The 27,943-nt window shown below is 37.3% G+C and overlaps 1 protein-coding gene across 2 annotated transcripts in view; it reads right to left on the reverse strand.

The window, feature by feature from the left end:
• Nucleotides 1–935: 935 nt before the first annotated feature.
• Trappc11 (trafficking protein particle complex 11) overlaps nucleotides 936–27,943 on the reverse strand; it is a 43,133-nt gene continuing 16,125 nt past the window's right edge. The window contains exons 11-30 of one of the 2 annotated variants that reach the window (XM_005373500.2): nucleotides 26,809–26,902; nucleotides 25,727–25,806; nucleotides 25,545–25,623; nucleotides 25,414–25,468; nucleotides 24,944–25,089; nucleotides 24,661–24,722; nucleotides 24,404–24,536; nucleotides 23,768–23,898; nucleotides 20,998–21,153; nucleotides 19,037–19,224; nucleotides 18,631–18,779; nucleotides 18,350–18,471; nucleotides 17,277–17,396; nucleotides 15,704–15,769; nucleotides 15,437–15,593; nucleotides 12,195–12,306; nucleotides 8,570–8,661; nucleotides 7,036–7,169; nucleotides 4,866–5,033; nucleotides 936–1,205 (exon numbers count right to left, since the gene is read on the reverse strand). In XM_005373500.2, coding sequence (XP_005373557.1) covers nucleotides 1,161–1,205; nucleotides 4,866–5,033; nucleotides 7,036–7,169; nucleotides 8,570–8,661; nucleotides 12,195–12,306; nucleotides 15,437–15,593; nucleotides 15,704–15,769; nucleotides 17,277–17,396; nucleotides 18,350–18,471; nucleotides 18,631–18,779; nucleotides 19,037–19,224; nucleotides 20,998–21,153; nucleotides 23,768–23,898; nucleotides 24,404–24,536; nucleotides 24,661–24,722; nucleotides 24,944–25,089; nucleotides 25,414–25,468; nucleotides 25,545–25,623; nucleotides 25,727–25,806; nucleotides 26,809–26,902 — 2,289 coding nt within the window. In that variant the 3' untranslated portion in view covers nucleotides 936–1,160. Of the gene's footprint in view, nucleotides 1,206–4,865; nucleotides 5,034–7,035; nucleotides 7,170–8,569; nucleotides 8,662–12,194; nucleotides 12,307–15,436; nucleotides 15,594–15,703; nucleotides 15,770–17,276; nucleotides 17,397–18,349; nucleotides 18,472–18,630; nucleotides 18,780–19,036; nucleotides 19,225–20,997; nucleotides 21,154–23,767; nucleotides 23,899–24,403; nucleotides 24,537–24,660; nucleotides 24,723–24,943; nucleotides 25,090–25,413; nucleotides 25,469–25,544; nucleotides 25,624–25,726; nucleotides 25,807–26,808; nucleotides 26,903–27,943 lie in introns of those variants that run through there. The other variant, XR_001233561.1, reaches the window with a different exon arrangement.

The raw sequence follows: 27,943 nt of genomic DNA on the forward strand, positions 1-27,943 counted from the left end.
ACACATTGAGCAACATCCTCAAATTTTATTTTTTACTTTGAGACAGGATCTTGCTAAAACACCAAGTTGCCCAGACTGAATTTCCACTTTTGATCCTCCTGCCTCAGTCTCCTAGGGCGCAGGGATTGCAGACATGTACTGCTATTCCCGGCTTCTCAGGCTGATCCTCTCTGCTATACCTCAGGTAACTGTTCTTAGTGACAGCTGTTTTGTGGAGCTTAAATGAAACATGCTGAAAATAGTTAAAAGATATATACAAGTACATTTGAAAGAGAACATACTTATTTACATCACTGTTTCCTTTTTACAATTCTACTTTTTAAATAGAAAAAATGTCTAAGAGATCAGGTAGTTTTAAATTATTAACATATTTTAGCAAAGAAAAATCTCACTCTATGATTTTTATTTACATTAATTTTTAAGAGTTTTAGACAGCTCTTTTGAAACTGGACAATGTAACTGAGAGGTCTTCTTCAGACAGTGGCTCATTCTTCAGAATTCTTATTAAAAATTTATGCTTATAATAAGATTCTTACATTTCTACCCTTTCAAAATATAAACCTGCTTCATAAATGATCCACATTCTGATTGTAGGCAGAATCTATTTGACACTTTCTGATGGTAAACAAAAATATTCTGACACCTAATCAAACTGCTTTGACTACAACTTTCTGGAGGTTTTTCAACATCAGGCACACGTCTGGGTATGCTGCAGCGTGCGCATTCTGATCACACTGAATTTATAAGGATGGATTATCCCCACTCGGGCCAACTCTGTAGGAGACTCAGAAGGGATTCAGAACTTCACTGGGGCAGAGACAGGTGCATTCTGCCCTCTTTGTCCAGTCATGCTTGGGATGCTTAATTTCCCTCTCCCACTGTACACACAAATCACTTATGAAATTATTCAGTATTCATAAAATGACTTTCTGACATACCTTCACGCTGCACTGACAGGTTTCAAATATTTATTAGTGAAATTACAAGAGGCTGATTTTCATAATATTTTAAGCATAACTTCCTCTCAATAGTTGGTATAACATTCGTTCAAAAATAGAAAAGATTTACTTTCCATCATGACCAAAGCACAGGACACAATGCAACACCGCTAAAGCTCTGCCTGCTCCTCTGGAAGAACAGCCAAGGGCCGGCCTTGAACATCACGCAGCAGCAATAGAGGTGTCATCTGCCAGTCGGCCCTGTGGCTTTAAAGCAGGAAAAGCAAAACAGGATTACAAACGAAGTGATGACCAGAAAAGCTCCATTAATTAAAGACTCTGAAATTCCTAAAACTGTTTTACGCACACAGAACAAATGTGCACAAGCATCCAAGCAGCAACTGTTACTCCCTTTATTACCCCGCCCTCTTCGCAGACAGTGCTAGCTGACTGCATATTTCCCTCACTGGCTCCCCTGCAGCCCAGGCTTCCGCCGCTGCTCCGTGTCCCAGCCGCTCCTGCCAGTCATCACCGAGGCAAGCAGATGGAACCTGCTTACCACTCCTGCCTGAGACACTTATTCTCTCTCTTGGTCAGGGGCCTCCTATGTCTCAAGCCTTGAGCAGGGCAAAAACCTAAGACAAGTTCCTTTGGGAGATTCTGCATTTTCCAATCCGTTTGAGAAAAACATCATTTGCAATCACTTCTAGAGTACCCGGCAGTACATCCTGCAAGGATAGAAGCAGCAGAAAAAAAAAATCTTCCTCTCCTTACAGCTGCTGGCTACACAAAATTTAAACCATCACATCCGAAAAGTTAATGTTAAAATGTTTCAGGACTTTTTAGGGGACTGATGGAACTGTCTTGGGCTCTAATGTTTCTGATACATTAACCACATCCCAGAGAGCTACCTTGTAGCCAAGAGAATACTTGCAGGTAACTGTATGGTAAGATATGCAACAGGCCTGCACAGAGAAAAGGATGAGAACGAGGGACCAGGAAATGCAATGGAACACTGTTGCTTCACAGTCGAAAGCCAGCCGAGGTGGCGGCACACGCCTGTAATCCCAGTGCTTGGCTGGCCGAGGTAGGACTGTCATGGGTTCAAGGCCAGCCTGGGTGACATAGTGGGTTCAAAGCCATCCTGAACTATATAGCAAGATCCTGTCTCAAGAAGGAAGAGGAGGGGGAAGGGGGAGAAAGAGGAGGAAGAAAAAAGCCACCTGCTATGCTTCAGACAGAATGACTCCCAAGAATTCCTCGAGGCAGTGAATATGTGTACACATGTGTGCATGTGTGTATGTGCAGATGACAGCGAAGAAATGTACTATATGTGCATGTGTGTACATGCAGATGACAGCGAATAAATGTACGTATGTGTGCATGTGTGTACATGCAGATGACAGCCAATAAATGTACATATGTGTGCATGTGTGTATGTGCAGATGACAGCGAATATATGTACAGGTGTGCATGTGTGTACGTGCAGATGACAGCAAATAAATGTACTATATGTGCATGTGTGTAACGTGATGACAGCAAATATATGTACATGTGTGCATGTATGTGCAGATGACACGTACACACAACTCTCAATACTCACAGTGGAAAGGGAATAAGCAGGGGAATAGGTGACCTTCATTACTGACGGATGTTACTCAGTTTTAGAAACAAAATAATGGCTCCCTCGGTGAAAGCCTTGCCAAACACAGGTTTACAGGCAAGGGCAAAAATGAGTACCTCACTGAGCTACAAAACTGAATTATTCAAAGGAAAAAAATATCGATCTAAAACTTGCTTGAGGACAGTGATGGCAAACCTTTTAGAGCCTTCAATGGTACAAACAGCTTGCTGAGGCATGCGTGCCATAGGTTCGCCACCACCGCTCTTGGATAACTGTCTAATAGGGCAGCCACTCACCACACTTAGTTACTGCCCACTCGAACTGTGGCCAGTGCAACCAAGCCATTTTTAAATTTAGTTCAAAAGCAACTAATTTTAATTTCAATCTTAAGAGTGGCTAGAGACTAGTATATTGGACAGAACAATGTCACTGTTGTATAGAAGTGTTCTGGGATGGATAAAGGTTGGTTAATGAGTGTTTAATAAGAAAGGGTAATCTTCAGTCCCTGCAGTGTGATCTTTAAATTGATAAAACATTTATTTATTTATTTTTATACACCCTGTTTTGCAATATGTACACATTGTAGAATGGCAAAAGAATTTTTAAAAGTTTTTCCAAGTTATAAAAAGCAGCTGGCTCTGAGGAATCCAGTACATACTTCTGGTAGCAGTAAAGTTACTAGGAGGTGGAGCTGTATTTAGAGATCATGTAAATATGAAAAGAGATGTATACAGGATCATGTAAATATAGAAAATATACGTTACCTATGCTAAAACTTATGAGCGTTTATTTTCTGGTACCTTTCCTTATGAATTTAAACATTACCCAAAAGAGGCTTACCCTGAGAGAAAATCAAAACACTGAAATGGCATGCATTAATTGGGATTCAATTGGGGAGGGCTGTGTAATTCAAAGAATGAAAGAGAATAAATGATGGAACCAAAATCTCTAATCCTCAGTGTGATTAATTCTACCATCTCAAGCTATCTCTGTGCAGCTAGAATATAATCAAGACTGTGTAATGATTAATAGCTCCACAGTGATTAAACTCGTACTTCTGAAATGAGGAAAAGCAAACTTCAAAAGTCAGCAGCCTAAAGGAATTAGAGACCACGCTCTCCCTGCCTCTCTCCCACCTGGCCAGCGGGCCCTGCTCCTGCAGAGGGACGTCCCTGTAAGAGGGAAGAAGCAATGGATGTGTCTTTACAATGTGATCAGGTCAGTGTTTAAAATGCTACTGCGGAAATTTAAGCACATCCAAAATTGAGATTTTTCTTTCACAATTTAAAAGCGTGTGTGACAGGAGCTTGGAAGGATTAATAAAACATTTTTGGTAGATCAACTGTGTAAGTTTGGAAAAGATAAAAAGGAAGAGGGTGGCAAATACATCAGCACAGAGTAATTTTTAATTTACAAAATCCTGGATTATACTAATAAGAAAAGTTCCCTAAAATTCGAATAAGACACAAAAAAGGAAGCAGTCTGAAAAGGGTTATTTAAAAAAAAGGCACATGGGATTCCCATAGTCATAAACAGAGTTACAGAGGAAAATCCGAGCCCTCTGGAGGGACAGCCCTCATGTTAGGCATCTGGAAGTGACTTAATCAGAGATGCGTGAGAAGCTCAGGTAAACATCTGTCCTGTACCTGACTAGGACCATGCTACATATTCTTTCACTGCAGGACCCTAGAAATTGTAGAATTCTTCAGAAATCAAAACATTAAGCTAGAATAGTTTCTGACCATCATCTTCAGAAGACTGAAACTCAGTATTAAAAAGTTAACCCATTTGATTAAAAACTAGTTACATTCTATAATTCTTTTTCTTTTTTGGTGGTTGGGGAGGGGGTGATACTGAGGATTGAACCCAGGACCTTTGCACTGAGCTACAGCCTCAGCCCTTTTTTATTTTCTCTTTTGAGACAGGGTCTCAGTTTCAAGGTGGGCTTGAAATTACAATCTTCCTGCCTCAGCCTCACAGAGTGCTGGGATTACTCCCACCACAGCCAGCTCAAAATGTCTACAACTTTAAAACATGTATTATTACACTAAAAAGAAAGCATGTTCAAGCACACCATAAGGATAAACCATTAATTCTCTATGGGAATAAAAATCTTTGAAATAAGTCTATAAAATAATAGCAACTTTATAGAAATGAATAGCAATATTATTAAGTTTATATAATAAAAGTCAAACTATCACTGCTAGTCTCAAAATACGGTTCAATGAAGTTTACATAAAAAATGCCTTTCTGTATGCTTTTAAGACAGTGAATTTAAAAAGCTGAAAATTTCTAAACCTTACCTTCACAAAAATACTGGTGGGTATAAAACGTCTAAGCAGCTGATTTGTGAAGTTAGGAAACCTAAGCAAGTTGATGTTGAGAGATGGCAGTGGCTGGTATCCGGCCATTAGAGGATAGAAGTTATACAACATTTCTTGTTCGGTGCCAGGTAGAATACGCAACCGAATCTGTTCATAAAAGTTACAGAGACAGAGAATCAAATACAAATACTTGCAGTACACACAAGCTGCTACCCTTCAATCATTTACAAATGACAGACCCCCAAATCCTTCACTTCCATCCTCCAGGCAGAATTAGAGCTGAATTAGTATAAGGCTAGGACAAGGCAGACAGGAAATGGAAAAAAGATATACGCATGATTTCTCAGTTTCTACCAAGATCTAAAAGGCAACTTATCCCAGCTTAACAATCAGAGCACCAGGGGCTGGGGATACAGCTCAGTGCCACAGCACAGCACCTGCCTGGCAAGCATGAGGTCATAAGTTCGACTCCCAGTACCAAAAAAAAAAAAAAAAAAAAAAAGAACGAGAACACCATTCAGGTTACTATTTTCTGTGTTTTAGACCAGGTAGATCTCATGCTCGAAATATGTTAGAAAACCATTTGTAGATAACATGTCAACATAATACAAAGTATTTGCTTCTAGTACTTTCTTTTAGGAATTTTATGGTTCTGTTGAGGTAAATAACTACAGGGGTAAAAGCCTGTTTGAAAAATCTTTAACAAAACTTTAGGAAAGCCAGGTATGGTGGCGCATGCCTGTAAGCAATACTCAGGAGGCTGAGGCAAGAGGATGATTGAGAGTTTGAGACCAGCCTGAGTTACAAAGTGAGCTTAAGGCCAGCCTGAAATACACAGGGAGACCCTGCCTCAAAAAGGATCCGCCCCAAAAAAAATTTTTAGGAAAGGATATAAACTTTTAAGATTTTGGTATCTTTATATTTCCTATTTTTATGTAAATACCTGCAAAGATCACAACACTCAAAAAAGCTATGCATTTGATAAGAAATGAGTATAGATATGCACATGGTGTATCAGGAATAATATAGATGTGGCAAGATTCTATAGCTGGTAGGATTTAATAAATGCCATGAATTTAAAATAGTATGTGGAGGGGCTGGGGATTTAGCTCAGTGGCACAGCACCTGCCTGGCAAGTGCAAGGTCCTGAGTTCAATTCCTAGTACCAGAAAAAAAACAAAAAGAAGAAAAATAAATAAATAAAATAGTATGTGGATACAGAACATAATTCATATGTAAGTCTACTTTGTACTTAACAATAAGCAGCAGTCAATGTAAGCAGAGAACCGCTGGTTAGTCAGGGTAGATACTTCTAGGTGTTAAGACATGCTTGTTCCTGTAATTACAATTATCCTCTTATTAACAATAAGCATCAACTGACAACTGAGGGTGACTCTCACTGGAGTAGGGCTTTGCCTGAGTGTTACGTTTATGCATCTCAAACCTTGATAATCTTTTCCACTTAATTTGACTGAATATACAAAAGAGAAAACTGGATAATTTCTTTTTATACGTAACAAAATTGCAATTTACCAAACAAGTAAACTGTAAGACCAAAATTTCCAAATTGTATCTAAATGCACCAAACAAGTAAATTCCAGGTAAGATCAAACTAACTATAGACAGTTCAGAAGAAAAATAGGTTTTTAATGTTGCTATATTCAAGTCTCTCTGCCTTAAATCAACACACACACACACATACACACCAGTAAGTAAGAGGGAGATTTTTTTTTTTTTTTTTTTTTTTTTTGGTTTTTCTCCGGTACCGGGAACCGAACTCACGACCTTGCACTTGCCAGGCAGGCGCTTTTGCCGCTGAGCTAAATCCCCAGCCCCCTTAAGTTTTTCAACAATTCTGACAATATAGTTCAAAGATCTGTGTTTAAAAACTTTTTGTTTCATATGAAGAAAGAACCTGTCTGATTCTGATGTGGGAAAAGGGTAAACCACACCTCTATCAGATGTTGAACTTAAACCTGTAAAAGTGCTTAAAAATTCACTACTCTCAAATATAAATACACCATTACCAAACAGTAGGACCCACAGTTGGCCTTAATCAATTTATTTATAAAAACTAACTGTGCAGCTCTCCATTTTCTAAGCACACTTTTGTGTCTACAGGAGCAACAGCAGGAAGGATGGCCTGTACCTGTTTGAGGCCTGAGAACATGAACGCATCACTGGGCTCCACAGAAATTTCCACATCCTGAACTAAGTTAGTCTTGTTCTGTAGGTGATACTTGACAGGTAACGATTCTCTGACGCGTCCGAATGAGGGCAGATCTGTAATAAGAAGATGACACATTTCTCTGCGTTAAAAAATAGGATTGTTTATGGTTTTTTGGATGCATGATATCACTATTTTCTTGCCAAGTACGAAAAACTTTTGACTGGGTAAGAGCTACAGGACAATGATGAAACAGATTAAGAAAGTAAGTCTTCTAAAAATGATTCACTTAGGGTTTACAATTTTTAAAAAAATCTACACTTTCTCCCTAGTCTTGTTTGCTACACTGGAACATGTAAAGATTTTATGTTAGCCAAACTATAAACTTTCATTTATCTGTCCATTTATATATACATGTTGTTTGTGAGTGTGTTTTACAGTTCTGCTGTTTCACTTTTCCTAGGATATGAAAACATGCAATGTGTCATGGATATGTGTGTTATTCTTTGTGTAAGAGCCATGGTGAATTTTCTCCGTGTCTTCCCAACGTTAGTATATCTGCTGCTGAAGCAAATACTGTATACTGTTTTTATTCTAGACATGAGGGTAACCAAGCAGTTGATAAAGGGAAGTTTCCAGTAAAGAAAGAAGGCCTGACACACAGGTATTGATAACGCACTTCCTGTTGGGAGCACATACCATTAACTACGATCTATTCTTGCCAAAATCTTGCCAGAGAAACATTTAAAAATATATCATGCAAACATCAGGCTGTGGGAAGCTCTACTGGACAAACAATTTGGTTTCTTCAACAAATAGACAAGAAGCAACAGGGGAAAGGGATGAAGGAGAAAAACATAGAAGTGGTAGAGAAAGTAATATGGGAAAAGAGGAGGGTAAACAATGGAAGGAAGTAGAGGGCATTTGATATTAAGAATTTATTGCTAACTTTTAAGGTCATGATATTGATGTTATAATTATGTTGGCAAAAAGCCATTATTTTTTTTTTTTGGTTTTTTTCTCCGGTACCGGGAACCGAACTCACGACCTTGCGCATGCCAGGCAGGCGCTTTTGCCGCTGAGCTAAATCCCCAGCCCCTAAAAAGCCATTATTTTTAAAGAGACAAACTGAAATATTTATGGACAAAATGACATCTGTTATTTGTTTCAAAATAGGCTGGGCATGGTGGCGCACGCCTTCCTAGCACTCGGGAGGCTGAGGCAGGAGGATCGTTGCGAGTTCGAGGCCAGCCAGGGCTACAAAGTGAGCTCAAGGCCAGCCTGAACTGCATAGCAAGACCTTGTCTCAAAAAGACCAAAAAAAAAAAAAAAATAGTAATACTAGGGTTGAGAGAAGCATGCAGAGATGGAGACTAAACAAATGGAACAACACTGGCCATAAAACTCATAAATGTTAGAAACTTTTCACAGTACAAATGTTAACTAAACTCTTAGAAGCTATAATGTGTATTATTCCTGAGTCTTTTTTATCAGGTAAAACTGGAATTCCTGCTACCTGCATTCACATGAAGAGGGATATTTTCTACAATCACGTGTGGCAGCGTGATGACAGTACTGATGACAGGGATGTTTTCCATGGCTGAAGTCCTATGGCAAAAAAGGTCATCTTGTAAACTTACATTTTATGTACAAAGTTAACAGATCAAGTACAGGAAATACCTATGTTCACCATCTAGTTTCAAAGGATATACAAATTATCCATCCTCAAAACTTCATTAACGGAAGTAGTTTTGTAAAGTGAGAACTTTTACAATCCCAGTTTTGTTTTAAATATCCCTATGAACAAATGTAACAACTTAGGGCTGTGGTCTGCTGCCAGCAAGGAAAGCCAGGAGCTGCATCAGACTGTCAATCACAAAGCATGTCATTTAACTCAGTCTTTTGGTAGTGGGATTGGTCTGGGAAGGAAGTACTGCGGAGATCACATTATTACACAAACTATCTCACTGAGGAGGCTTCACTAATGGGCCTCAGACCCCTTCAAAGGGCACTGCTCCACCTACAAGCAAGCACACAATGGAAACTAAAGAATTAAAACAGATTGTACTGTCATAAAAAAGACTGGTATTCTCCCATATACTGAAATACAGTAACATCTTGAAACTGTTCAATATTAATATTCAGGGTGAAACTAAGGGGTAGCTGGCATCTACCTAATTCCTTATGAGAAGTCTCCACCTAGCGGGGGAAGAGCCGACATTACGTGCATACCACCACAGAACAGAAGTAGCTCTAGGCAAAGCCTCTAAGCCCTCATCAACCATAAATAAATATATCTCCATAGTGTTACAGTAGCAATAAATAGTTCCTTTGAAATGCTGCTTTAACTCATAAGCATATACATGAAACTAAACATCAGTATAGTAACTTTAGAAGTAGGGGAAAGAAAAGTTGGAGTAGTTTGTTTTAATTTCTTAATTAATTTACATATTTTTCCATTCTCAGTTTTAAAAAATTCAATTTTACATTCTAATAGTTACCACAGACAGCTCAAATGAATAAAAGTTCTTCAGAGTTCTCAATGATTTTTCAAAATGTACAGGTGTCCTGAGGCCACAAGGTCTGAGAGCTGCTAACTTACAGCTTCCGTTTTATCTCTGACCTTGTCGGGCCTTAGCAGCAGAGTTCTTCATTAAAAGAGCCACTAGAGAACAAGCCTCCTTGCTCCCCGTTTTCCATACAATTTATAACATGAGGATAATAAGGACAATGTAATGTAATTATATCTACTAAACACTTTTTGAGGGCTTAAAAGGGAACTTTCTGAAATTCAAAGTTTCTGATTTTTTTAGGCTTAAAACTATGTTTCAGTTAATCTGCGTAATTCATAACCTTTCAGTGAGGGCCACTTCATTCCGACCTTCTTCTCATTACTCTGAACTGTATGAAACACTTCCTTACGACTCCTATCTTGATACCTTTCTTGTTGAGTAATATATTTTATTCTATTTAAAACTTTTGAAAATAATTGAGCCATACCAAAAGAGTAACACATGCAATACTTACCTCTCAGTTTAAGAAAGAGAATATTATAATGGCTCCTCCTGCTGGCATTCCTGCACCCTCTCCACCAGACGTAATCACTATCCTGAATGTGGAATCTATCGTTCCCTCTCATCCCGTCACACTTTTCCAAATTATGTATGCAGTCTCAAGAAATATACAGTATGTCTTACATGTTCTTCAATGTTTTACAAATGCAATTTATTTCTATTTTCATCTGTAGCTTGCCTTGTTCATTTTACATTAAGATGTTGGCAGCTATACTCGTAGTTCATACATTCTCACTGATAAACAGTATTACAACATATGAATGTGCCACAACTTGTGTACTTTTTCGAGGACAGGCATGTAGCTTTTCTCCTTCCTTTCTTTGCCATTGTAATCAGTGCTACTATAAACACGCATACCCTCTGTGTATATGTTTGAATCCTCTTCTAGGTCAGCAGGGTTATAGGCATCCTCCACTTTACCCAGCACTGCCTAAAGTATTTCCAAGTTGATTGTTCTAATTTATATTTCACATTTTTTATAAACTTGGTATAGTTGAACCTTTTCCTTTTTCCACACTAGCGGGATATGAATCTCAAGTGTGACTCTGTCATTCTCCAGTTACTAATGAGTCTCCCTGTGTTTACTGGTAACCTCTACTTAAGCTGCTACTTAGGTATTTTGTTCAACTTTCTGACAAGTGATTTGTCTTCATGATTTTTAGCTCTTGATATGAATATTAATCTTATTCATTTAAACACGTTGCAAATATCTTTTCCCATTTTATATTTTGGCTTTATGATATTTTTTGGTTTGTTTGTTTTTGGTGCTGGGAATCAAACTCAGGGCCTTGTCAGGCAGACACTGTGCTGCTGAGCCACATCCCCAGCCCTATGGTATTTTTTAGTGGACTAAAAATCTTAACTTTAATAAATCAAATTAATCAATTTTAGAGATTTGTAGTTTTTGTACCTTATGTTGTCCCTATTCCAGAGTCATAAAGCAACTATCTTATATTTTATACTAAAAATAAAAAGGCTTTACTTTTTATAATGAATCTTTACATATACCTGGAATTAATTTTTTTATATGATATGTAGTAGAGAGCCAGTTTTTTCACTAATGGATAGCCAACTGCTCACAAGTGATAAAACAATTTATCCTTTTTCTACTGATCAAAAATACTACTTCTCTGAAATATCACTTCAATGTACATGTGGATCTACAGATCTATTTCTAGATTCTCTTTTGTCTTCATTTACCTATTATGGAGCCAACACGGGGTTGACTACTACAGCTCTACAGTAAGTCTTTGGCTCTAAAAGAGCAAATACCATTGCCTTTTTTTTTTTCCTGGACTGTCTTGGCTATTTTTGATTTTGGACCTTTCCATATGAACTTCAGAAATGAGTGTCGTTACACAAAAAGGAAAAAAATCTATTAAAATAATAAAACAATTGCATTAAACTTATAACTTTAAAAATTATTTCTTATACAAACAAGACCATCGTGTTTTTTTCCCATCCATTTAAGTCTTTCTTTAATATTTTACAGTTTTCTCCTTAAAGGCAATGCAAATCTCCTTTCAGGTATATTCTTAGGTATCTCAAAACTGCGGTTGGTATGTAAATAATACCAGTTTTCAAAGTACACTGCCTAGGGGCTTATTTCTTTTCTTTTTTTTCTGAAATCAGCAATCGAACTCAGTACCTTGTGCTTTCCAGGTAGGCACCATGCTGCTGAGCTATATTCTCAGCACTGGGGCTTATTTCTGATATAGAGAAATGCAGCTGATTTTTGTATACTGATATGCCATCTGCTATCCACCAACTGTGCCAAAACTCTTCATTCCCCTGGGTCTCTTGTATAGACGATCTTGCTGAATAGAAACAGCTCTGCCTCATGTTCGTCAACAGTCCAATCTTGAGTCCAGCTAAATTTCATGTAAGTCCCCAGCTGTGACGAATACTAGCTACATTTTCCTGTGGAACCTTTGTGTTTGAAAACATCATCAGTCATATCATGCGACTTCTGCTCTTCACAAAGATAAGTGACAATGAAAAATGATACAGATACATATTAGAATAACAAAGACAGTGAAAAAGAGATAGGGTTGATATGACTGTTACCTCTTCCAGGAGATAATGTAATGTCCGGTAGCGACACCACCTTCAATATTTCCAACAGATGGGCACTGAAGACAAAAGCACTCACTAGCGCTCTCCCCCGTCTGTAAGACAACTGTAAGAAACAATCTTTATAGTCTCATGCAATCATCCGTGAGCGTTTCATAGTGAAGTACTATCACAAAAAAGGAATACCTGTGAATTAAATATTTATAGAGATTGGAAAATAAGGCTCAGAGATGTTACTTGACTTTCTCAAGGTCAGGAAGTCCAGCATTCTGCCAATCTCAATATGCCGTTATAATAAAAACCAGGGAGGCATTTGTATGTCTGTGACAAAGTCCTACTAAAACTAATGAATAAGGAGAGCCTGGATATAGAATAATACTTCATGATGATTATTTATCTTTTCCCAAATTGTTTCATGTCTCCAAAGAAAACATTTTGGGTTAGAAGAAAAGGAAAATTTTAGTTACTCTTTTTTGGTTACTGTGTTTTGTTTATTTTGTTTTGTGGTACCGGGGATTGAAGCCAGGGCCTTCACAGTGAGCCACCTCCCAGCCCTTTTTTATTTTGAGAAAGGGTCTTGCTAAGTAGCTAAGTTGCACAGGCTGGGTTTGAACTTATGATCCTCCTACCTCGGCCTCTCTTTAGTTACTCTTTAAGCACCCAAACGTGATTGCATGTCCTGGCTTTCTCTGACTAAATCCTTATACTGAGACCACACACAAGGAAACACCATCAGCATGTGTTACTTCATTATTACCTAATGTGGCCATTCGCTGCTTGGCAAAGATGTCTTCCTTTTACCAAATTTATCATAAACTCCCTAACGACAAGGTAATGCTCATCTCACCCAAGTCTTCTCTACATTTCAGCCCCTCAGCCCAGTGTCTCTCCTTTAAATGCAAGTGGGTGATGGTGCCTATCTAATACCAATTTTAGCAAATCTGAGTGAAAATGAAATAACAGTATCTCTAACAGTAGACTATTATTTGGGGGGCTTTTCCAATGAAAAATCCTGATCAATACAGATCTAAATGTGGATAGGTAACAATCCACAGTGAAAGGAAAAAAAATAGAATCAATTTGAGTTTTTTTTTAGTAATTTTTGTTTGTTTGGGACAGGGTCTTACTCTGTAGTTCAGGTTGGCCTTAAACTTACTATGTAACCCAGGCTGGCCTCAAACTCATGGTGATCTCTCTGCCTCAGCCTCCTAAATGCTGGGATTATAGATGTATGCCACCATACCTGGCTTTTTTCAGTAATTTTAATAATTAAAAATGATACTGTAGCTCAGTAAATAAAAAATACATTAAAATTCAAATCTCTGGAAACAGGTTTGGTTTTTTTTTTTTTCTTTTTGAGACAGGGTCTCACTGTACAGTTCAGGCTGGCCTTGAGTTCACTTTGTAGCCCAAACTGGTCTCGAACTTATAACAATCCTCCTGCCTCAGCCTCCCAAGTGCTGGGATTATAGGCATGCACCACCATGCCTGGCTGGAACTAGGTTTTTATTTTATTTTTTTTTGTTTTGTTTTTTTGAGACAGGGTCTCACTGTGCAGTTCAGGCTGGCCTTGAGCTCACTTTGAAGCCCAGGCTGGTCTCGAACTCACAAAGATCCTCCTGCCTCAGCCTCCCAAGTGCTGGGATTACAGGCATGCACCACCATGCCAGCCTTGACATGGAACTAGGTTTTTAAAAAACCTGGACCATTCATATTAAAGTCTACCACAGTCCTCTCTAAATTCTAAATTAACCAAAATGATCACAATGTTTATCAACAATTAACATTAGGGTCAATTTATACTAAACTGTTGGTTTTGAAAACAGAAGCAGCAGCCATGCACCAAGAAATGCAAGGGGCCCCCTTAGAAAAAAACAGAGACTCTCTTAGAGCCTTAAAGAATCCACCCACACCGTAGCCTGTCTGGGGAACTTTAAGGCAATAAATTTGTGTTGTTTTAGGCCACTAATTTTGTGGCCATTTATCATAGCAGCAATAGGACAGTAACACAGTAAAATCAGAGATTATTTCTCAATGTAATAAACATGTATGAAACAATGCTGACAATACCAGGATGATTCAAGACACAGCTCTGGCTCTAAAAGAGCAAAATGTATCAAGAGAGCCATATTTATAAGTAAATAGATCCAATATAATGGAGCAAGTGTACACTAGATGTACATATAAAACACCATGGCCCAATCAAAAAATGGAACAGATACTTCTCAGAAGAACTGCAAATAGCCAATAAAGAAGAACACACAGAGAAATGTTCAACATCTCTGGCATCAGAGAAATGCAAATTAAAATAACACTGAGATTCCAATTTACCCCATAAACAATGACTATCATCAAGAAATCAAATAATAATAAATGCTGGATACGCTGTAGGGGAGAAAGGGTCTTTCTACTTTGTTGATGGGAATGTAAACTAGTAGAACCACTACGGAAATCAGTATGGAGATTCCTCATAAAACTAAACTTAGAAATTCCATTCAACCCAACTATCCCCCTTCTAGGTATCTTCCTGAAAAATGTGAGACCATATTACAGTGACACATACATACATATCTATGTTTGTAGAAGCACAATTCACAATAGCTAAATTTTGGAAGCTGCCCTTATGTCCATTAACAGATAAATGGATAAAGCAAATGTGGTATTTACACACAACGCAGTATGACTCTGCCCTAAAGAAAGATAAACTTGAGTCATCTGTAGGAAAATGGATGCACCTTGGGACCACAGTGTTAAGCGAAATAAGTCGGACACCTAAGCTGCAATAGCACATGGCTTCTTTTAAGTGAGAAACCCATATTATAAATAAAGATCAAAATGAAGGATAACAGGAAGTAGGGAGATAGGTCTTTCTCAAATGGGCATGGGGTGGAGAGATGGAGTGGAGGGTGCGGGGTGAGGACAGCATTATGATATGCACCTGTACCAGCACCCTACGGGAGTATAAGCATTATCTACTGCAAACAGATACTCAGAAGAAAGTGAATTTAAATGCATTAGGATTTTAAAAATTAACAAAGAAAATAAGGTATACTGAAGCAATGGTAAATGAGCTATTAACTTGAATTTTAAATGTATTTGCTTTTGTGAGTATAATTCCCAAGCTGCCTCTTTTAGTAAAAAATTAACTCTTACACTGTTAACTTACACACACACACACACACACACACACATGCACAACTCTCTCCACCACATAAGTGGGAATGACCCAGTGTCACCTCTGTCCACTTGGGACTCCAGCTGGTCCACTGCCACCATGGACGGGGAGAGCTGCAGCTCACTGGACACGATGGTCAGGGCCCACGGCGAGGCGCTCAGCAGGTCTGTCATCAGCAGAAAGGGGATGTCGGCATAGACCCTCTCCAGGGGCTCGAACTGTCACCAGGGAGAGAACAGGGCTGTCAGGAACTGAGTCAATAACTTCATGTTTCCCGTCACTTCCTACAACACACTGCTGACTGCCAGCATGCATGGTGGGAACGTACCTTCGTGGAAACAAACTTAACCGCAACGTCAAATGGAAAGACAGTCTCTATTGTTACGGTCTCATCCTGCAGGAAAATATAAAGGGCACATTCAATGGCTTTTCTAAATCTTTTTTTATAAAAATAGTAAAAAAAGAGAAGGCATACAAAATACAACCTATACATGCCCAAAAAGGTCTTCATTAGAGAGGAGGGTTTTTCTCAGATAATACTTATAAAAGTCTATGCAGCGAGGCCTATTATTTCTAATGAGTTATGTATGTTTTTTAACAGTTCACCCTGCAAAGTGCTTTTTTCTACCTCTGTTATCGCAGGAGCATGGGAAGAGAGCAGGGCAGCAGCATCACCACTTTACAGATCAATTACCGAGGGTTAAAAATATGGCAACTTGTCTAAGGCTAATGGTGCCAAGCCTGGAATCTGGGCTTTCCACTTGTGCAAGTTCCTACCTCACCTTGCCTCAAGATGACTAAAATAATAGGAAAAACAGTAACAAGGTAATGTGACAGGATAGCACTATTATAATCACTATACGTATATTATTTAACGATTATAATCACTCAAGGATTAAAATTCAAACCTCTGGAAATAGGTTTTTTTTTGTCTTTTTGGGACAGGGCCTTGCTACGCAGTTCAGGCTGGCCTTGAGCTCACTCTGTAGCCCAGGCTGGTCTTGAATTCGCAAAGATCCTCCTGCCTCAGCCTCTTGAGTGCTGGGATTATAGGTGTGCTGTTCTGATTGTCACCTTAAGGTGAGGAGGTCACATAGCTAACGTAAATGAAAGAAGGAGCTGGGGATTTAGCTCAGCCACACAGCACCTGCCTGGCAAGTGCAAGGTCGTGAGTTCAATTCCCGGTACCAGAAAAAAACCAAAAAAAAAAAGTAAATGAAAGAAGCGAAAACTTTACTGAATCTGATCCTAGAGCTTTACTCTTAACCAATGCTAGATTTCCTCTCTCTTTAAAAGAGCCTATTTGAAAAGCAAGTGGATTATTATATAGCTTTCAAAATATAAACACACACTGTTGGTAAACCCTGGAGAAGCTCATAATGGTGAAAAGCTTAGGCTGGGTTACTCTGACCCTAGCTGGGACACACTTACTAGCTGTGGGGCTTCTGATACTGCAATGGCATTGTGACTTTGGGGGTCTCTTTAAATCCCAGTTTCATGAGCCTCACACAGTTGTTATGAGCATTAAATGAGATAATACAGATGTGCTAAGACTGTAGCCTTATCTCCTCTTGGTTCTGTATTACAACAGGCTATGTAAAATTTTTGATAGTACAAAAATGTGTCTTTCTTTCAGCTGGAAAATACTGTTTACCTTTCAGCATTTTTTCCATCCCAATTACTTCTAAACAGCCTATGGCCCAGAATCTGTACAGTAACCACTCTATAAATCCCCAAATTGCTAGTTGGTCTTTTTTTCTACAAGCTGGGCTTTGTAAAATTCCAAAGAAAACTCTGAGGTGACACTGCTGCCACAACCATGAAGATATTAACTAACATAACATAAAATAGAGGAAGGTACCAGACATGATGCTTCATGGGAGTAGTTACCAAAAAATTACCTTGTGACATCTGCAAATAATTTCTTTTTCCTCAACAGTTGTATTGATCAGATAAGAAACATAAACAAGAAACATTCTTGAGCCTGTAGTTCCACAGCGAACATATATCTTTTTTTCCAGCTGTAACAAAGTGAAGTATTATAATTTAGTATTATGTCTTCCTGACATGTATTCTAAGATAAGATTCCTAGCTTGAGTTTACTGCACCACCTGGCTCTTCCAGTACAACTAAATTAACTAATCAAAGCTCCCACCATGGAGAACCTGAGTTCATTGCCGCTACATGAGTGGGGTCACTGCTAATCTTTTTTTCCCCGTATCAGGGATGCTCTTGTGCATGCTAGGCAAAAACTCCACCGCTGAGTTATACCGCCCTATCCCTGAGCTATCTTTTTTTAATCATTACCTTCAACCTCCCAAGAATTTTTGTATTTTGAATTTTTTCAAATAGAAATTAGACTAAGTTACAGATAACAGTTATTTTATCCAGCAATTAATTCTCCATATTAGGTTTACTTGTTCTAAAATTCCTTCTATAAAAACTGTCTAAGAGGACTGGCAATATTTTCCGTAGTAGAATGCTTGCCTGTCATGTACGAGGCCCTCTGTTAATCCCTAAACTGGGGGAAAAAACACTTACATATTGGATATAAAATGTTCATTAGTTAAATCACCTTTTTTTTCAGGTTCACTGCTTTATTAGTGTACGTCTGTAGTACACAATGAATATGTTTCTTAATTCTTTTTTCATCCCCATCCCCTATCCTCCCCCATCTCTTGTTCCTCTTCCCTTTTAGAAAAGATGTGTCTCCCTTTTTCCTATTATCTGTCTTTTATTTTGCTTTTTATTTATGGATGCACCTTGAGACTACAATGTTAAGTGAAATAAATCAAGACACATAAGCTTCAATATTGCATGGTTTCTTATATAAGAAACCCAAAACATAAATAAAGTTAAATCACTTTTTTATTCCTATGAGGTACTGGTAAAATGCTCTGAAATGAAAACTCATTGACTATTTGAAACTACAAACCAATTGATTTCCTCTCTAATCTCAGCTGACCACGTTCACCTGTTCCCCTGGACGCAAGTCTCCGACAGGAATATCAGTGAGTAAAGCTGGGTAGGACTCATCACACAGTTCTGTTCCATGAAGTGTCACGTGAGTTTTCTGAGTTAAGTTGGCATCCTGCCCTGAAAGTATCAAAATTAACATTTTAGGACATCAGAATTCCAATGTTATTGGAACAATTAATACTATAAGAAGAGCACTATATCATATCTTTTAAAGAAACTCCATACTGTCAGCACCATGGCACTTATTAATACTGGTCTTTAAAAACAAATGCTTACCTGGTTTCAAACCAGCCGTGAGCTTCACATCTCTGATTTGGGTCTTCTCATGAGACTGAACAGTCACAACCAAACAGTACATTTCATTTGTTAGGGCAGGTGGCTCATGGTGAAGATGTACAGAAATATTTGGAACTCTGGAAATGATCCTTTGACAGAAAACCTTAGTTAAGTAACTGATTTTTTTTCCTCTAGTGCTTGTATTCTGAGACAGAGCTTTCCTAAATTGCCCAGGCTGGCCTTGAACTCACAACCCTCCTGCCTCAGTCTCCCAAGCAGCTGGGACTACAGGCATACACCACTGCCCCTGGCCAAGCAACTAATTAAAAAATAAGTATTTAAATAAGGTATTTTTAAAAACATAAGAGGATGACCTTTTACAATCTGCCACACAAAGCAGACTTACATTGTGCTTGCCTGAATTATGATGCTGTCCCAGTGAACTTCATTGTCAGGGAGCTTAGGTCGTCTTTTGAAAGACCGCGCAGCCTGCAGGGCTTCCTGGGAGGAAGCGGCATCTCCTCCTCCTCCCTGCCAGCTCAGAACCACACACCGGCCCATCTCACTGCCCAGAACCAGATCCACAGAGGTAATCTGAAAGAGGAAAGGCCATCAGAAACACTGCCTCAGACTACTTCCTCACCATCATTCCCTCTCAGCGAGACCACCCTGAGGACTGCGAGCATTTAAAGTTCATCTAGAGGCCCGAGGGGTAAGTTGGAGTCTTCTGGGTGGGACACTGATCACTGGCCTCTGGGTTTCAACTTCTTCAGCTTTAAAACTGAGGTCATACCCTAACTCTCTACCTAAGAGACTGCAGAGTACAGTGATGAGGTTAGTATCTGACACAGTAGTTAAAAATAGATGCTCAATTAGTGGGTGCTGACATATTTTGAGGATCACTGATATATTTACAGCTTCATTTCTAATTCCATGAATTTTTTTCTGAAAATACAACACATACAACACTAGGGCTGGGGATTTAGCTCTGTGGCATAAGCGCCTGCCTGGCAAATGCAAGATCCTGAGTTCAATTCTCGGTACCCCCCCCCCCCAAAAAAAAGAAAATACAACACTAGCAATGAAATCTTCTATTAAATGAATAAATCTTGCTTTCCACCTAAATAAAAGGGTTCAAAATGGGATTACTAAATATTATTTATGTCCCTTAGGCTTCCTCAAGTACCATGTTAAAAGTAAAATACATTATTAGGGATTTGTTCAAATCATGAAAGACTTTTTAGTGCACGTCTGTAATCCCAGCATTGTGGGAGACTAAGGCAGGAAGATCCCAAGATCTACCCCAGGGACTTACTAAGAACCAGTTTCAAAAATTTTTTAAATTTTCCGGGATGTAGTTCATTGCAAAGGCTCTGGGTTCAATCCTCAGTATCACAAACAAAACATAAAACTTGTTTATAGGTTAATAATAAAATTCACTGTATCAAAGAAATGATGGAACTACTAGTAATATAACTTTATGTGCCATCTATTTCAGTAGCAGTCCCAAGTTTAAAATATCTAATAATTTTCATCCAAGTCATGGAAAACAAACACTAAATAAGTGCCTCCTATGTGCTAATCACTATAAGCGACTTACATTAACTGATTTAATCCTGATAAAACCTTATGGTGCAAGTATTATTACTATCCCATTTTACAGATGAATACACTGACACATAAATTAGTAACTGCTCAGGGTCATAAACTAGTGTAAGCTAGAGTTGGAATTTAAGCTCACATAATTTGGCTCCAGAGTTTATGATCAAATAAAATACTACTTTTATTATATATTTCTCAAAGGCTTTTTATATCTGTATTAAGTTAATCTTTTAAAATATTCATGTTTGTTTTTCTTTAAAATATGCTATCAGCAATGTTTAAACATTGAAGATGTTTAGTCTTAATTATATTATATGAAATAGACTTGCTATATTATATAATCTATATTAAAAACTCAAGATGTGTTATGTACATGTACCAATTCCCCATAATGAATGGTATCACTACATAAGAAAAATGTACACCAATAAAAATAAAAAAATCTCAACTGATTAATTAAAAATAAGTTTGGACTTAGGTACTAATAGGAAATGATGTCTATATCTAATATATATTATTACATGAAAAAAGCCAGCTAAGGAGTATTATGTATAATATATTCCAAATTTTTCAACTGAAACCAAAATTTTAAACTAAAAATACTCTCAAAGAAAAATATTGGAAGGAAGTCTACCAAGCTACTAGGAATGTTTCTTCCAGGTGGAAGATTTTCATTTTTTACTTAACTTCTGTATTATTTTAATTTTTACGTGAACATGCCATTTTTGTAATTGAAAATATTTTTAAACAAATTTCACTACTAACCTCTATTTTCTTTCCCACATCTTCAGTTTTTGCAACAAATTTAAACAACAATTTTCTTGTTTTGCCAGGAACTAAGCACATCTTTCCTTGAGTCAAATTTTCTAAAACTTCACTTGCTTTGGATGCTTCTTCTATCGTACAGAACTGGTTGTATTCCTGAAAAAAGGATGAACAAAGATCAGTTTACCCACATCAAATGTCAGCTGTTTTGGCCAATATTAATGCCAAGTGATTTGGACCTTATTATTGATTATAAAGTTTATTAACAAAAGAAAGGGTCTGGATGCCAAATTCAGAATTTACCTTCTCCCTGTAGCCAAAATGGAAAAGACAGGAGTTCATTAAGCACAACCTGACTTCTGAAAACATTTAGGTCTTTCTTTTGTAGAAGAAGAAACAAAGATTTCTTCTTTGTTGTACTGGATGCTCCTATCCATCATCTTCTTTTGTTTTTCATTTGTTTTGTTTGAGAGAGGGTCTCACTTTGTAATTCATGCTGGCCTTGAACTCACTATAAAGTCCAGGCTGGCCTCCAACTCTGAGTGATCCTCCTGCCTCAGCTCCCAAAGTGCAGGGATTTACAGGTGTGTGCCACCATGTCCAGCTCATGTCCTTTTATTGAAGAGTTTTTGTTTTTTTTTTAACATGGTTTCTGTAATACTATCTCTTAATTCTCGTCTCCTTGGTTACTTCCTGGTAACCAAAGGCTTCTTTTCTTCATCTTATCCCTCTAATTTGGAGGTGCCAAAAGTTTCAGTCTTTGATTTTGTTGGTTCTTGTTTTCTCTTCATATTCACTTCATGGGCAAGTTTACACACTACCATATACTGTGTATCTCTGTACTAAAATCTCACCAAAAAAAGGAAAAAAACTATCCTAATCTGTCCTATTTCTTTAACTACAGGTCTATGACTGTCTAGGATAAATCCACCACCTCCTCAAACTCAGCCGGCCCTACACTGAACGTGTATTATCATCCCAGAACCACATATTCCTCCTTACAGATGAATAAATGGAAGCTTCTTTCACGTGTCTACAAAATCACCATTCTCATCTGTTCAATGAATATCAAGAGCCTTCCAAATTTCACCTTCTATCACTGCAGGTGATTTGTCTTCACAGAAAATTCTTGTATAAAATTCAAGTTTTATACAGTCCCTGCGATTTTCATTTCTAGTTCATGCATATAAAATAAAACATTCAGAATCCTTAAAACTAATGCTTAAAACTAATGCTTTACATTTATTGCAGCACTTTTTATTTGTTTTTAACTGTAGTAGTAATTTTTATAGTAATACAGGGAAGTAATTTATGGTTCTTAAAAGAAGACACAAAAGAAAGGGAAAGAAATAGAATAGCAGGATACCAAGGATAGTAAGGGAAAACAAAGTCCCTGTCATGAGCCTCTAATTCCTAGCCTTCCTAGCTCATCAGTCTTGTGAGTCAGGGGAGACTGTTGTTAGGTTTAGATCTAACACTGCCCTCCAAAGCCCCATGCATTTGGAAAGTGACTGATTACGGGTGTGTTACAGCAGACTTCCTGTGAGGTTGGCTAGTTTGGCCGGAAGAGGCGGGGCTCTGTAGGCAGGACTGGAAGGGTACATTTCCCATGCCTGCTCCTCCCTTTATTCTCTACTTCATGGCCACCTTGTCCTGAGCAGCCTTCCCCTGTGGCAGGTCCTTCCACCATGCCTTTCTGCCTTGTAGCCAACCAGGCAAGGAACTGACACTACTAAAATGTGAGTGGAAACAAACCTCTTCCCCTTTCAATTGCAGGTGTCAGGCATTTTGTCCCAGTGATGAGGAAAGTGACTAAGACAGCTTCCCTCAGGAAACAATGCTTTCACCTAATAGGAGACTACAAGGCACTAACTCGTCAAGGGAGGCAGGTAAACCAATCCAAGCAGAGAAAACAGCGTATACAGATCTCCTGTCCTTCATCCATCCTCTGCCCATTCCTTATACTCTCTGTTCAGTCAACAATCTGCATTTACCTATTTGTAAAAGACTCTTCTACCCTTAAATCTCTGTTCTCAGCATTAGCATCTGAATCCAAACCCTACACTTTCCTACCTAGGTTAATATAAAGAGTCTCTAGTTTCTATGATGTCATTTCTTTCCCTCTATTTACAATTACAATGTATTTCTTAGACAAAAATTTAATGCTATCGTGTTAATATTTTCAAATTAATTAGAAGGAATTCCTGGATAAAGACTGGAAGTTACACAAAACATACTGATCTTCAGCCAATCAAGGTTCACCTAACCATTTCTAGTGTAAGGGCATTTCTCAGTTCTTATGAATAAAATCCTATTAAACCAAATAATATCCTTTCTATATCCCCATCTGATAAATAGAACACAGATTAAAAAATGAATAAATAACTCTAAAAGACTTCTACTTATTTAGACTACTCTGTTTAACTCTTTCAAGGTTCTTACAAGCCACCTGGTCAAAAGAAAAAACCAAGATTTCACCACTTACCAGTCCAATTATTTAAATACAGGGTGACCAAAACTGCATGTTTTTCATTAATTTTTATAAGACAATATAACAGGAAATAAAACAACAACAACTTTATCGAATTTATTACAAGAACTGACTGAAATGACACCTGCGTGACTGACGCTCAGGACAGTCAGTACCTAAATAAACTTGCTTCTCAGGGTAAACTGGTAAGTGGTTCAAATGCACTAAGCTCGTTTTATGTTGTTTAATGCAAGCTACAATAATATACCTAGTAATAAACACATGAAAATGTACCATTACCTGATTATTAAAGCTGACACAGAGCTTGGAAAACCTAATGGGGTGTGGACAATCGGCCTTCAGATAAATATCAAACTGAACAGGAACATCAACATGAAAACTTGGGGCATGAAACTTGGCTTTGCATTGCACTAGAAATTAAACAAAAAAAGGCTGAGTTAGGTGTATACTACCCAATACGCAAGTCCTGACCCACCCACATTATTCTGTGAACCATATTTACCCTTCAGAAAAAACACAGTTGCATTCTTTTTCCTTACGATATTCTTAAAGACATCTACGAAAGTTAAATGTAACTTCAAAACCACCTTTAATCCAAAAAAATTTGCACCTAAAATACAGGTGATAGGATTTTAAAGAAAAAGAAACTTTTAAAAAAAAAATACTTCCCTAGACATTAAAGCATAAACTTTGAACACAACTCTCTAAGGGTATTTCTAACACATGAACTATAAATGAACAGGGTATGTTTTAAGATATAAACCAAATATTTCATGTCGTATCTTTTTACATCAATGAGAAAAAAATTATAATTTTTCCATGACATGATTATACTTTGAAAATGTCCACTTCTACTCATTTTCTAGAAAGGAGAATGCTTTTTCTGAAATAATCTTGTAGATGGTGGCTACCTACCAAATGGTACAAAGTCTTGGACCCCTACAGTGAAAATATTGCTGCCAGCCAGAGAAACCCGGTCAGCCCACAGCTTCTGAGCAGTCTTCACAGCCAAGGCATCGCAGTCAGGTTCAGGTTCGGGACTTTCATTCTGCAAAAATACACAATTAAATGTTTGGATCTTATTATTTGAAGAACAATATGCATACCTAGAATACACAGATCTATGTATACATATTCCTGTAACACATTTTATACAAAGAATCCCAACTTACCATTAAAACATTTATAAGGTTCTTTTCTATACGAGATTTCTGGTCATCTTTCAGAGTTGAAGCTAGAATGAAGAAGAAATAAAATTAGAACCATAAAATGCAAGTAAGTCCACTAGCCTCACTTACTGTGTCTACAATATCCTAGAGTAAATACCTCTTCTAAGATGAGTAAGCACAGTGTCTTGCACACAATGGAAATGCTACTAAATATCCGACACTGAGCTATTTTAAAGATACTAAAAATCTGCTGGGTTGAAATCTTACTGAAAGAACATCCACTTACCTCTTCCAAGGAGTTCTAGGGAATAAGTAATGTAATCCTTTAACTGGGCCATGAGGTAGGAACACTTCAGAGCAGTGGTGAGTATAGACGTGAGCAGAGTCCACCATCCCTCACTCCGATAATCACACATCACATAATCCAGCAATCTAAGGGACGACAAGGAGCGGGACACACTGAAGCGGCTGCACAGGAAGGGCTGAAGAGTTCGTGGAGAAAATCTAGTGTTGTTCTCTTTTTATGTAAATATAAGAAAGTCTTACTGACAGTTTAACAGGCATTTTTTACTTTTAGCTAAACCTGAAGTTACCTAAACTTTCAAAGTTTATGCCAGCAGAGGGCACTTGATATAGCACAGAAATGGAAATTAAAAGAAGTAGCTCTGGAAATAATAAACACTTTGATGTAAATTTCTATTCCAATTTCACTGTAATCAGGGTACTTGTAAAAATAAAGTAGTAAACAGGACTCACTTCAAAGCTTTGGTATAATCCTTTGCATAATAATATTCTTCTCCCATTTGAACCACTACAAAAAAAAGATTTATGTATGTAATTTAAATTAATAAAATTACATGAAATTGTCGAAACTTATGAATACATACTTAGATGACTTTTCATTCTTGGACACTTATACTTCTTGAATTGTGCAACAGCATTGCTCAGAAGAGTTATTATTATTTCCTGTTAGAAAGATACAGTGTAAAACATTTAAATAAAATAATCTCATCTTTTTCTTGACCACAGTAAAAAACAGCTTATATTGGGGGGACAAAAAGCAACTTACTGAGTGAACAACATTTCTCTCCTTCAGCTGAATGGCAAGAATTCCTACTTTCTCTTTTTCAGGATCAGAAAGATCAAAACCTGTGTAAGACACGACCCAACCCATTTTAGATAGTTCATTGAACACAGACCTTCACATAAACATTGTATGTGTACACTCCTTGAATCCTTATAATGTATTTAAGGTTCTTAAAATATTCCAGAATATTTAAGATTCCAAGAGACCATCATATTAACACTGAAACTTCTCTGTGACCTCAGTTCTGAAGAGAACCTTACTGAGCTCAGGGTTCTTTCACCCAGTGGCACCACCTGTCATCCTCCACAGAAAACACAGTGTCTGCAGATTATACACATAACTAATACTTAATGCTCAGCTGCCAGATGTTGCTTGAATTAAATTGTGTGTAAAACTGAATAATATGCAGATAAACTTTTTAAGGTGATGCAAGTTAATGTTTTAAAATGTCACATAGGGGCTGGGAATGTAGCTCAGCGGCACAGCACCTGCCTGGCAAGTACGAGGTCCTGAGTTCAATTCCCAGTTCCAAAAACAAAGAACAAATCAAATGTCACATAAACCATTTAGCTCAGCGGCAAAAGCGCCTGCCTGGCAAGTGCAAGGTCGTGAGTTCGGTTCCTGGTACCGGAGAAAAACAAAAAACAAAAACAAACAAACAAATGTCACATAAACCATTAAAGTTAATTGGAATTAAAATGTTTACTTGACAATGGATTATGTCATTTAAGAGAGACCCAAATGTTTTAATTATATCAACATATGTAATTATGAAAATTAATCTAAGATACAGTGATATAAACCATTCTAAAAACTAAGAAACTGTACATTTAAAAAAATCTCTACATTTATTTTTACTTCAACATAATTTTCTCCTAGCTACCTCAAATAAGAAATTATGACAGCGGGGCTGGGGATTTAGCTCAGTGGCAAAGTGCCTGCCTGGCAAGTGCAAGGTCGTGAGTTCGGTTCCCAGTACCAGAGAAAAACCAAAAAAAAGAAATTATGACAGCTATCTTTGTCTTTTGAAATTTAGAGAATGGGGGAAGAAGAAAATCATTTACTTAATATTCCTTGTCGCCATGACCTCTGTCCATAAAAGTCAAGAACACCTGTTTGTGTTTCTAAGGGGTCAGGAGTTGGATACATTACAGAGGCCTGTAAATTAAAAAAAAAACACAAATAAGAGTTTATGTAATCCATCACAAATCAACTCTTCTCTAATCTTTGAGTGAATAAAGAACTTTTTATTAATAAAGAAGTTTTCATCAAGCACACATTCAAAAATCACAGTTGTAAATATTTTATCATTCATTAAATTCTAACAAAAATTAAACTATATTTAATATTAGAAGATCTTATAAAAATTGAATAAATCAGTGTTTCTGACTAATGATTTCATAGTAACTTCTTTGAATTTTCTTTCTTTGCCATAAAAAACTAGTGAAAATATATTACAAATTATGTTTGAAATTTATTTCATATGTATAATGAAAATATTCCCTGTAAATAAAAACAATATTATAAGAAGTTTTAAAGAGAAAACACTATTTTCTTTATCACTTATGTATTATTCCTAGTATTGGGGGAAGTGGGTATTTGGTAACAGAATCAAGAGATTTAAACTGCTTTATTTTTCTTTTTTCCCCTCTAAAACCAAAATATAATAAAAGTATCTTGCTGAAAAATGTACAAAATATTTAACAGGAAGAGGTTACAAATTTAAGTTACTTATAAACTATAACCACCTGTTAACAAATATACATTATCCTTACAGATTGCTGTGTAACAATTTATTTGTTGCCAAATGAAATAATTTTCAACCTATTTTAAAAAATTTAAATACTGTATCTCAGCCAGATGTGGTAGCACAGGCCTACATTCCCAGCACTGTGAGAAACGAAGAAAAAAGGATTCCAAGTTCAAGCCCAGACTGGACAAATGAGTGACGCAGCTAAACCCCGTCTGAAAATTTTAAAGAATACAAAAATGGACTGGGAATGTTGCTCATTATTAAAGCCCTGGGTTCAATCCCCTGTCTTGCATAAATAAATAAATAAACACACTCTACCCATTTCATCATATCTTTAAATATTCTTCTAAACATTATTTTGCAAGACTGCCTGCTATTCTACACTTTAACAAATTCCCTACCGTTATTCATCTTATTCTATTTTGCGTTGTAATTAATAAATATCA

The sequence above is a fragment of the Chinchilla lanigera genome, unplaced genomic scaffold (genome assembly GCF_000276665.1).
Source record: "Chinchilla lanigera isolate Chin_1 unplaced genomic scaffold, ChiLan1.0 scaffold00002, whole genome shotgun sequence".
NCBI lineage: Eukaryota > Metazoa > Chordata > Mammalia > Rodentia > Chinchillidae > Chinchilla > Chinchilla lanigera.